The sequence below is a fragment of the Bos grunniens genome, chromosome X, assembly GCF_055505025.1.
Source record: "Bos grunniens cultivar Pamir isolate PY7600 chromosome X, Bosgru_T2T1.0, whole genome shotgun sequence".
NCBI lineage: Eukaryota > Metazoa > Chordata > Mammalia > Artiodactyla > Bovidae > Bos > Bos grunniens.
Genome location: NC_141194.1, coordinates 142,894,165 through 142,906,478, shown reverse-complemented (window position 1 = coordinate 142,906,478; position 12,314 = coordinate 142,894,165). Strand labels below are relative to the sequence as shown.

Below are 12,314 nucleotides of genomic sequence, written 5' to 3'. Positions count from 1 at the left end.
AAAAAAAAAAAGAAGAAGAAGAAAAAGGAAAAACAGAAAAAAAGCTTCCCATGGTTCGTCTTAGAAATGGAAAGTGAAGGTGGACCGATTCCACCACCGGATCCTATTGAGTTCCCAGCAATTACATGAGGCCCGCAGCTTGCTTCTCACCCTCGCTCCCAGCGTCCCTCAGGGGTTTAATGACCTAAGCAACTTTCGTCCCCCCCCGACCCCTGTCCCGTCTTGGTACGGCCCGTCCGGCGTTTGGCATTCCACCCCCGTCTTTTCCTCTCAGGTTGGTTCAGCCCCGGTCTACTCTGGGGTGGTGCTAAGCCGGCGCCAGATCGACCCTCGACTGAGGAGAGGCAGTGCGGTTCCTCTAGGCGCTTCTCCGTTGGTTCCTCCGGCTTCCTCAGCCTCCTCACCACCCGCGGGGACCCGAGAGCTCGGTGTATGCCCCACCCCTGACCCCGCTAGAGACATGTCCACCCCGGCTCGGCGGCGTCTCATGAGGGACTTCAAGAGGTAACCCGCCCGGGACTCTAGGGGCCGGGGGCGGCAGCCGGGGTTCAGGGCGGGGCCGTCAGGGGACCGGCGGGCGGCGGGTACAGGATAGCGGGAGGTTCCTCTGCTTTTCCCTGTAGGTTGCAGGAGGATCCTCCAGCCGGAGTCAGCGGGGCTCCGTCTGAGAACAACATCATGGTTTGGAACGCGGTCATTTTTGGGTGAGTCTGCGTTCCGGATGGTGGTGAGGGCTGGGGGACCCGTGTGCCCGTTGGGACCGACCCGGTGCGGAGGCGGGGACTGAGCGAGAAGGTTTGGGGCTCGTTGGGCCTAGGCGCCTCCCCGGAGCCTGTGCCTCGATTAGCTCGGTTCCCGCTGCCAGGGGAACCGTTTGGGGTTCGGAGGGGGCGGGGCGGGGAGCGGTGGCGCTTCGGCCTGCCTGGGGTTTCTGAGCCCCAAAGCTCTATTGGTAGTGGCTTTTCAACCCGGGAAGCGGTGGTTTACCAGAGGTGGGGCGAGCAGATGAACCGGGGAGAGAGGAGCCCCCATGAGGGAACTGACTTGTTTCTCTCTCTGTTGTAGGCCTGAAGGGACCCCGTTTGAGGATGGTAAGAGAGTTTCTTTACCCACCTTCTGGGACCGTGATCTTCTGGGGAAAGGGTTTCCCAGTCAGCCTAGAAGTGCCTCCTACTTAATAACCCGCTTCTCCCTAGCCTCTGCCTGCTAAAGGCTTGAGAGGAGTCCAGTCTGTGGCAGGTTGTTCTTGCTATTGTCCGCTTGACTAGAACTGCACCTTTTTTCCTGCTGCTTAAAAAAATCTGAGTAAGGCAGTCACTTTTTAAAAGGAGCATGATACCACTGATGTTAAGTGTTTGTGAGGTTTGGGTTGTGATCCTGCTAAATTCAGCACCACCACCCCCTCCATCAGGACACTGAGTTAAGATCAACCCAACCACTTGCTGATCCACTCGGAGACCCCAGGGACTGTCTGGTTCAGAATTCTGTCCCAAGGGTGGGAACTGTGTTCAGCAGGTGCTTCATGTGTGTTGTTGGATGTTGAATGGATGCAGGCATCCCTTGCACACAACTGTCTGGTTTCTACAATCTGACATTGAGTGCTTTTCAGCCTCACTGCTTTAAGATGGTCTTTAATGGCACCTTCAATAGCCAGTTTATTGTTTCTTATTTTTAAATGAGTTTTCAGCATGTGCTTTTATCAAGACTTTATGATCAGTCATCTCAAGGCAGTTTCACAATCGAGGGGAGCCTTAATGTACTCTCTTACCAGTGTCCAACCTACTTCAAGATACTACACATACTTATAGGTACATGATTTTTAGGTTTAGGTTTGACTTTTAAAAACACACTAAGTTGCTTTTTAAGGACTTTTTAAAGCTTCTTGTTTTGATATAGATTTGTGTGGAGTTGTAATTAATAATACAGAGAGACCTTGTGTACCCTTCACCTGTTCCCCCCTCTCCCTTGGTAACATCTTGAATGACTATGCACAACCAGGAAATTGACATTGATATAGTTTTATGTGCACTCAATTGTGTGTGTATGTGTGTGTGTAGTTAATTGCTTTTGAAAGCTTAATGCATTTAAAAAGATGATTAAAAGTATTTGAACTGCTGATTGACATCTTTAATATTTGAGGTATTTTTAAACAGAAAAGGGCCTTTCTGTTATTTATTTTCTTCTCAATGCCTTATATTCCTTTGGTCATATAGCATTTGAGGGAGATCTGTACACATATGCACACACATATGCATACACCTCCATTTGAAGGTGGCAACAGAAGCATTTCTACAAACTACTCAGTACAAGCAAAGTTGTCAAGTCAGATTGCCTTTGGATGTTACCAACCACAGCATGTTGTGAGGTAAATGAATACAAACCAATTCTAGGATTTGTCTCAAACACTCAGATTTCCCTAGCAGATTGGAAACAGTAACCTAGATACTTTGTTTCTTCTCTGCCTTCACCTCCCGGGTAAATATCACTGTTCTTCAGTGCTTTGATAAAAAGAAGTGACAGCAAGGGAGTGTGATCCTGAAGGCATACTACTTTGGTGCGCGAGGTAAATCGTTTGAACTGATCCTGATCCATACAAAAGCTAGCTAGGCTTAGTTTTCCTCCATTAGATTGGTTGCTGGTTCTTCATACTTAAGCTTTATGTGCAGATTAGCTGTGTATTTGCTTTAGCTCCAGCAGCTTTATTTTCATTGGCTTCCTTTCTCCTCCTGATTTTATTCAGACTGCTTTATGCTGGGCACAACTTTATTAATAGTACATCGCTTTGCTAGGGGTTGGCAACGTAAATATTTCAAGGGTGCTTCTCTCGCTTTAAGTGGTATGAATTGGAAAAGTACTTATGGAATCCATTATCTACCTGGACCTTCCCCCTTGACATTACTGGTTCTATTTTTGATGATGTGTCTCTCCAACCTGACATTACTGAAAGGAATTACTCAGGCTGAATGACAGTACCCTTTACTGATTCATTCTTTTGAGCAGTCTGCTATCCATGAATGCTTCCTCAGGTGTCTCGAACACTAACCAAGGTTACAAGAATTTTTTTGACCGTTTAAAAATACCTCTTATTTACACCTAGGAAATTTACTGGAAAGGCCCAATTAGGAACAAGTGGCATAGTTGATTTTGCTGTTGCCAATGTATGATATAAATCAACAGCTTCAGAACTACTTTTGCTGATTCCTCGTAACCATCTGGAGCAGACGTTTCCAGAACAGTAGCTGCTGCTGCTGCTGCTGTCACTTCAGTCGTGTCCGACTCTGTGCAACCCCATAGACGGCAGCCCACCAGGCTCCCCCATCCCTGGGATTCTCCAGGCAAGAGTACCAGAGTGGGGTGCCATTGCCTTCTCCGTCCATAACAGCTAGGTCCTAGTTAAAGAGCTGAACTTTTAAAAATAGGAACTCTTCAAGGTATTTCGATTTAACTTCACACAATTGAAGTAAGAGAGCTATGTTCCCAAGAGCTTACACTACCAAACAAAACACTGGGGGTAAATGCATCCTCATAAAATATCTTAGCATGTATGCTGAATATGAAGGTTAAGAAGCAATGTATTCTCCAGCGCATCATCTGAAAATTGTTAATAGAAACAGTAAGATACTAGTATTTGATTTTTACAGTGGATGTATTCTTAAGAATTTGGTGTCCTTTTTTAAATGAATCACTTAAAAGTCCACAAGGGGTGTTCTTAAGGTACATAAATCCTGTAATGAAGGTTGGTTATTATCTTAAAAGTCAGACTTTTTCAATCATCAAAAAAATTTAAGTGTATGTACTTTGCTTCCTCCTCAGGGGTCACAAACTGGTGGCTAAATGGCAGAAAACACCTACAGAGGTGCTTTCTTTTGCCAGTACAATATTTTCAAAAGTTGAATTTGTGACTGTTTTTAGGCAGAACATACACTAACCAAATCACTCCCTATTGCTATACACCAGCCATTTAACACATTTATATAATTGTCCAGGTCCCTAGGTATAGATGGATTAATTCCTACTTTCCTTACAATGTTGTGGCCTCCTCAGGAAGATAAAAAATCAGTACAGATTGTGTACAACAATGGTGAGGCTCAAGTTTTCAATTATTTTAAAGCCTAGCCTTCTAAATATTCAGAGGATAAGCTTAGGCTCAATTGCATAACATTAATTCTAGGATTTTAAATATCCTTAATGTTCGTTTTGGATCTCATTGCATTGAAAGTTGTACTGAAGAGGTTCTCATTGTTTAATGCAGCTAAAAGTATGAAGAAAGAAAGAAAGAAAAAGTAGCTCAGTTGTGTCCGACTCTTTGCAACCCCGTGGACTGTAGCCCACCAGGCTCCTCCATCCATGGGATTCTCCAGGCAGGAATCCTGGAGTGGGTTGCCATTTCCTTCTCCAGGGGATCTTCCCGACCCAGGGATCGAACCCTGGTCTCCCGCGTTGCAGGCAGATGCTTTAACCTCTGAGCCACCAGGGAAGCCCTAAGAGTATGAAACATCCCTTTAAATGTGTACTTTGAGTAAGATGTGGGTAAGTCCTACTAATTTATATTAATATTGACATAAACAGGTGGTTTCATTTCTCAAGACATTAAGTAAGCTGTTCTAAAAGACTTGATTAACTTCTTTGGTAGCTAGCTAACCACCTTGTTGAACTTTTCAGCAAGCAGTAGGCAGAAAGCTCAAGTCAAGGGTTTTGTGAACCACCAGCATATGTTCTCTACTTGCGTTTCACTGTGCATGTTTGATGTAGGTCAGAAAGAAAGTACTATCTAGTATTTGAATTCATTAATTGTATTTTTCTTACTGATAATGGTTTGGATTTTGGGGTTTTGCCTCCTTCAACTGGGTCTAGAGATGTGAAACTGTAGAATTATTGTAACTAAAGTATTTATGAGGCACTTGTTTTATATCACTATGCATCTTTTTCTCTTTTAAACCTCATAACAATGTTACGTAGTGGGTATTATTATTAACCCATTTTACAGATGAGGAACTTGAGGTATAGTCAAGTTAAGCACGGAGAAGGCAGTGGGCACCCCACTCCAGTACTCTTGCCTGGAAAATCCCATGGATGGAGGAGCCTGGTGGGCTGCAGTCCATGGGGTCGCAAAGAGTTGGACACGACTGAGCAACTTCACTTTCACTTTTCACTTTCATACATTGGAGAAGGAAATGGCAACGCACTCCAGTGTTCTTGCCTGGAGAATCCCAGGGACGTCGGAGCCTGGTGGGCTGCTGTCTTTGGGGTCGCACAGAGTTGAACACGACTGAAGCAACTTAGTAGCAGAAGCAGCAAGTTAAGCAGCTTCCCCCAAGGTTTCATAACGAGCAAGTAGCAAAGCAAGGATTTGAACCCAGATCTGACTTTAAAGCTTCTGCTTTGCCCCACTTTTTGACAGTGGAGCCTGGTGGGCTGCTGTCTTTGGGGTCGCACAGAGTTGAACAAGGCTGAAGCAACTTAGTAGCAGAAGTAGCAAGTTAAGCAGCTTCCCCCAAGGTTTCATAATGAGCAAGTAGCAAAGCAAGGATTTGAACCCAGATCTGACTGCAAAGCTTCTGCTTTGCCCCACTGTTTATACTTATGCTTGCCTTCTGTGTGGCTTTACCACCTTTAAGAACCATATTTAATGATCGTTTTAATTTAAAGTACCTGGGAGCTCTGCATACTATTAAATCTGCCCAATTTTAGAGCAATTTCTTGATGATAAATCTCTAAGCTATAATTTAAGTGTATATCAACACTGAGCCAAATGTGTTTATACTTGAGATACATAAGGAAGCTCAAAGTTTTGAACTAACTCTCATTCCCACTTTTTCTTGCATATTATAATATTCAGTTCAGTTCAGTCACTCAGTCGTGTCCGATTCTTTGTGACCCCATGAATCCCAGCACACCAGGCCTCCCTGTCTATCACCAACTCCCGGAGTTAACTCAGACTCATGTGCATCGAGTCGGTGATGCCATCCAGCCATCTCATCCTCTGTCGTCCCCTTCTCCTCCTGCCCCCAATCCCTCCTAGCATCAGAGTCTTTTCCAATGAGTCAACTCTTCACATGAGGTGGCCAGAGTACTGGAGTTTCAGCTTTAGCATCATTCCTTCCAAAGAACACCCAGGGCTGATCTCCTTCAGAATGACTGGTTGGATTTCCTTGCAGTCCAAGGGACTCTCAAGAGTCTTCTCCAACACCACAGTTCAAAAGCATCAATTCTTCGGAGCTCAGCTCTCTTCACAGTCCAACTCTCACATCCATACATGACCAATGGAAAAACCATAGCCTTGACTAGACAGACCTTTGTTGGCAAAGTAATGTCTCTGCTTTTCAATATGCTATCTAGATTGGTCATAACTTTTCTTCCAAGGAGTAAGCGTCTTTTAATTTCATGGCTGCAGTCACCATCTGCAAATGATTTTGGAGCCCCCCAAAATAAAGTCTGATACCATTTCCACTGTTTCCCCATCTATTTCCCATGAATTGATGGGACCAGATGCCATGATCTTAGTTTTCTGAATATTGAGCTTTAAGCCAGCTTTTTCATGCTCCACTTTCACTTTCATCATGAGGCTTTTTAGTTCCTCTTCACTTTCTGCCATAAGGGTGGTGTCATCTGCATATCTGAGGTGATTGATATTTCTCCCGGCAATCTTGATTCCAGCTTGTGCTTCTTCCAGCCCAGCATTTCTCATGATGTACTCTGCATATAAGTTAAATAAGCAGGGTGACACTATACAGCCTTGATGTACTCCTTTTCCTATTTGGAACCAGTCTGTTTTTCCATGTCCAGTTCTAACTGTTGCTTCCTGACCTGCATATAGATTTCTCAAGAGGCAGGTCAGGTGGTCTGGTATTCCCATCTCTTGAAGAATTTTCCACAGTTTATTGTGATCCACACAGTCAAAGGCTTTGGCATAGTCAATAAAGCAGAAGTAGATGTTTTTATGGAACTCTCTTGCTTTTTCCATGATCTAGCAGATGTTGGCAATTTGATCTCCGGTTCCTCTACCTTTTCTAAAACCAGCTTGAACATCTGGAAGTTCACGGTTCACGTATTGCTGAAGCCTGGCTTGTTGAGCATTACTTTACTAGCGTGTGAGATGAGTGCAATTGTGTGGTAGTTTGAGCATTCTTTGGCATTGTCTTTCTTTGGGATTGGAATGAAAACTGACCTTTTCCAGTACTGTGGCCACTGCTGAGTTTTCCAAATTTGCTGGCATATTGAGTGCAGCACTTTCACAGCATCATCTTTCAGGATTTGAAATAGCTCAACTGGAATTCCATCACTTCCACTAGCTTTGTTCGTAGTGATGCTTTCTAAGGCCCACTTGACTTCACATTCCAGGATGTCTGGCTCTAGGTGAGTGATCACACCGTCATGATTATATTAGTAGGACTGAAAAAGAAGAACTATGCTTTCTCCCTCAAAAATAGGAAGAGTTATGACCAGGTGGTGATAAAGGTGAGGTGTGTTCTGATGGACTGTAGCATGTTTATCCATTTCAAAATACTATACCGTTTGTCCTTAGTTATAATTCATAGTATCTTTAGATCTGACTTTAAATTTTAGGGAGTAAAAATAGTTTGAAGAATACGTCTCCATATGTTGCGTTTTACATTATTCTGAAACTTTGGGACACACGTTCATACCAAGGGCACCTTTGTTAGCAAATTGTACTGTCAGTTTGCTGGTAGAAAACACATTTTGGTATTGTTATATGTAACATCTAGGAGTAAAATGATTGTGATCTTTTTTCTTAAGTGGAAAGGCAGAATGGAAGCAAGGAAGAAATAAATTGCTAACTCTGAAGGAACCAGTAACAGATTATAATCTTATCTGAAGTGTGGTCTATTGTATTAGAATAAGTAATGTATTAAATGGACCAGAGTAATATAGTGGAACATGTATCACCTTATACCAGATAGTAACTGATTCCTTAAGATTACTTGAAGAAATTTCAGTCAGGAAAAAACAGTTGCCCAGTTGTTTTCTTGAATTTATTAAAACCAACTAAAAATAACATCTTGAAGGAAATAATCTCCCCAAATCACAACTTCCAACAATTCTTTTTTTTTTTTTTGGCTGTGCCTCATGGCATGTGAAATGGCAACCCACTCCAGTGTTCTTTGCCTGGAGAATCCCAGGGACAGGGGAGCCTGGTGGGCTGCCATCTATGGGGTCGCACAGAGTCGGACACAACTGAAGCGACTTAGCAGCAGCATGTGGGATCTTAGTTCCCCAGCCAGGGAATGAACCCACATCCCCTGCTCCCCTGCAGTGGAAGCATGGAGTCTTAACCACTGGACCGCCAGGGAAGTCCCACAACAATTCTTGAATTAGATCCAGCTTGTCCATTTCTTATAAGTTTCTAACCTAGTATGTTTTAGGGCCTCCCGCGACCTTAGTTGACACATATTCAAGAAAAATAATTTGTTTCAGTGGTAGCGTAAACAAACATCATTAGAAAGAAATTTACTGGAGACATGAATGCAATCTAATGTGATTTTTAAATTATTTCTGCCATTAATTCCCTCCATTAGTGTGAATTATTGAGTTGGTTTTATAGTTAAGTACCTTGTGAGTCATACTTAAGGGTTTTTAAGAGAGACTGTGAAGTTTTTTCTGGCTTACATTCAATTATGTTTTCATCATAGAGTTGCTATTACATGAAAAGGAGCCAGGGAACACTTTTATACTTTTTCCCTGCTGTTTTAAAAATAATTAGATTGTTGATTTGTATTTCTAGCATTGGTTTTTGAACCTTTGTGCTCATTCTTTCTAGTCCATTTAAGAATCACTGGAGAGTTTAAGATGACAGCTGATGAAAATTGGACTTTATTAAGGTCTTTCAGTCTTCTAAAGGAGGAAGGCCAAACTTTGGCTGTAGTTGCTTGTCATTTTAAGGATGTCTTCAAAATGTACAGGGGCTAAAGTTATCCCGCAGGCAGTAGTTTTGAGTTTAAGATAGCTGTATTTAAGTTTGGGAGAGAATAATGGAAAAACAAAAAATGAATCACTTTTGAGTGGTGGTTCTCACACTGTTCATTTTTAGGGCAGTTCCTAGAGCTGTACCTCTTACCTGGTCTCTTTCCTACTCTGTATCTTTGTATTATTTCATATAATACTTGAAAAACAAGTCATGTAGCATTAAAAGCAAAGTACTACTGAACAAAATGATAAATGTCTTCTTAACCCTTGCTCTTCTAATTACAGGAACCTTTAAGCTTACAATAGAATTCACTGAGGAATATCCAAATAAGCCACCAACGGTTAGATTTGTCTCTAAGATGTTCCATCCAAATGGCAAGTATCACTTTTTAATAGAGTATTCTAAACTGCTGTACTGTTTATTCCACATTTCCTATTTATTTGTCTGTAGTACATGAGTATTTGTGTAGGAATCTTGCTGTTTTCTGAAAGCTGGTCTTGCTCATGGTGGCCTATTGCTGTCTTGGTTTAGGTCCTAGAATGAAGCCGGGAAGGGACACTGCGTTTGTTTGGAATCTGAGAGCCTTCTGGTTTTGATGATTTTATAATTTGCTTAATAAACAAAAATAAAGGTGTCCTTGAGGTTTCCTTTTAATGTAAGGCCAGATTTGGGTAGTTTTGTGTTGTAATTATATTCACTAGCATTTAAAACAACCGTTCTCAGCTTTGGTTGCATATCAGAATTAGCATGGAACATTTAAAAGCTATGGATGCCCTGGCCTCACTCCAGACCTGCTGAATATCAGATTCTGGTTGAGGTTCAGGTATACAGTGTATTAGAAAGTACCACAGGTGAGTCTAACCTAGTACTTCACTTTTCTCCCTTCCTAGTAGCAAGCCTAGAACAACTTGCCTTTTATTCAGGTTAATATTTCCAGGGCATCAGATATTTTTATCTTCATGCCAAAACGAAACTTTGTGAACTCTGAGCTATCTTTTGTTATTTCAGAGAAGAGGTAGTGTTTAGAAATTTGGTGGAATGAATTTCCCATACATCTGTGGATGACTAGGAACCCTGTTTAAAAAATATGTGTGGTTTCCTGGATAACAGGACAGTCTTTTCAGAATAACAAGCACTAAGTATCTTCCAGTTTTACACAAATTATATTTGACATTCTCTGATCATCCCAGTTGTTTCACTAGTAGTGATTATGACACTTCTTTTAGGAATATAATTGAGAAGCAGCTTAGGAATCTTTTTAAACCTCCAAAGCAAAGTATTCTTGACTCTATTTGTCTTGACTATGATGTTAAAACCTTAATGGTTTTATTATGTTTAACATAACCTACTTCTATGCTTTTAGTCTATGCAGATGGTAGCATATGTCTGGACATACTTCAGAACCGTTGGAGTCCAACCTATGATGTGTCTTCCATTTTAACATCCATACAGGTGAATTTTCCTTAATGTGACTATCCTTTGATACATTTATATTAGCAATTGTTTTTTGAAAGTCATAAGTAAAAAGTAGGTCATTAAGACCTAAGCCACCAGAAAACATATTTGCCTAGCTATAGCAGACTAATGTAACTGAAGATTATTATGCTGAGAGCAAATTTAGCTGCTACCTAGGATAATTCAAGTGATTATATCTAGGCTTGTTACAAATTGTCTCTATAGTCTCTACTGGATGAACCCAGTAGAGGAACTGAGGAACTGACTTGTTACAAATTGTCTCTATAGTCTCTACTGGATGAACCCAGTAGAGGAACTGAGGAACTGACTTGTTACAAATTGTCTCTATAGTCTCTACTGGATGAACCCAATCCCAATAGTCCAGCAAATAGCCAGGCTGCTCAGCTGTACCAGGAGAACAAGCGGGAGTATGAAAAACGTGTTTCTGCGATAGTAGAACAGAGCTGGCGTGACTGTTGACCTGGGTGGAAGAAAAGCAGCAGCAGTCATAAGGAAAATATGTATTGATGTGTCTGTTCTTCAGTGTCATTACATTTACTTTATTAAAAGCAAAATAGCTGTTGTGCTGTTTCCATTGTCCTTTGCCAAGCTTTTCCTATCCCTTCTACCTTCTCCTTAAACATCAGAGAACACCCTCTATGAGATCAAATGTACTGTACCTGGGTTACGTGCAAAAATTACTAATGCTTACTTTCCCTTCTCTTGTATCTTATTTCCAGTTTTAGGGCAGTTTTGTGTTATTCTACTTTACACTAAGCTTTTAAAATTGTTTTACAAGTGGTGCTTATGCATAGCTTGATGACCGGAATGTTTTTAACAAAATGATTGCTGAAGCCTTCACCCTGGCTGGTCCTTCACTTGTGTTAGATTTAGAAATGAATTTTTGGAATATGGCATGTAGAAAACAGGGAAACAAATCCTTGTAAACATCCACTTTGAAAGAGCAGTGGCAGCTTAAAAGGCTATGATACTAAGAGTTAATCAATATGAACTATTTTTTACTGTAGGAAGGAGAATTTAAAAGACTTGGCCAAAGGAGTGCCACAATTATGATAACTCACACATTCTCTCCTTGCAAGATACTCACTGGACACACCCAAAGTAAGTTTCAGAATACTGCAGTCTTCTGGATTTTCACTTTTTAAAGAGGTGTGGGAGCAGAGGAATGGAAACAATCATTAGTTTTTAATTAAGCTAGGAAGGTTGGAGAAACTTTAATCTTTTTAAAGGAGCTGTTCTGCCCTATGTAAACAAATTTATAATCCCACATTGTTTTTCTTTTAATTAACCCAAGGAAGGGAACATATCTGTGGCAAACTATTTTCCACTCAAATCCTCAGTTAATGCTGCATGCTTTAGTTTCTTCTTCCCTTTCAGTATTATAAGAACATTAAAATCAATGTTTGCAGTCTTTTCTTTGAATATTTATACTTTTAGACAGACAGTACCCTTACGTAGCAGTGTGGGACAAGGCTTGTAAATGTTTGGTCTGATGCTCCATTGACACCTTTTGTGCATTTATCACTCTTTTAAATCTAACTTTGCATAAGTAACCCATGTAAAAAATGTACATTTTTCAAAACTTGTAAATAAAAATAACCTTAAAATTTTGTAGTCAACGTATAATTACGTTTTAGCTGAGTATGAATACAGATCCTGGGAGAGGGAAAAGAGAAGATATTGCTGGAGAGGACCTTTATTCTTTTCAGTCTTAAGTATTTCATGCTTTTTAAAACATTCTAACAGAATGTAAAACTATTCAGAGTTGTTTCAGCATATATTATAGGCAGTTAAGGGAGTGAAACTGCTACGTGGGGAGAATTAACCTGGAGATTTACCATCATCCTAAGAGACCAAGGTCTAACATTGATCCTGACATTCCACCTCTTAAAAAAAGCCTTAGCTTAAAAAA

The 12,314-nt window shown here is 41.1% G+C and overlaps 1 protein-coding gene across 1 annotated transcript; it reads left to right on the top strand.

Moving 5' to 3' along the window:
• Positions 1-293: 293 nt before the first annotated feature.
• On the top strand, positions 294-10,964 carry UBE2A (ubiquitin conjugating enzyme E2 A). The gene is made up of 6 exons (XM_086389828.1): positions 294-504; positions 624-704; positions 1,066-1,091; positions 9,211-9,300; positions 10,290-10,378; positions 10,733-10,964. The coding sequence occupies exons 1-6, from the start codon at positions 461-463 to the stop codon at positions 10,859-10,861; spliced, it is 459 nt and encodes a 152-aa protein (XP_086245954.1). The 5' UTR covers positions 294-460; the 3' UTR covers positions 10,862-10,964.
• The last annotated feature ends 1,350 nt before the right edge of the window (positions 10,965-12,314 follow it).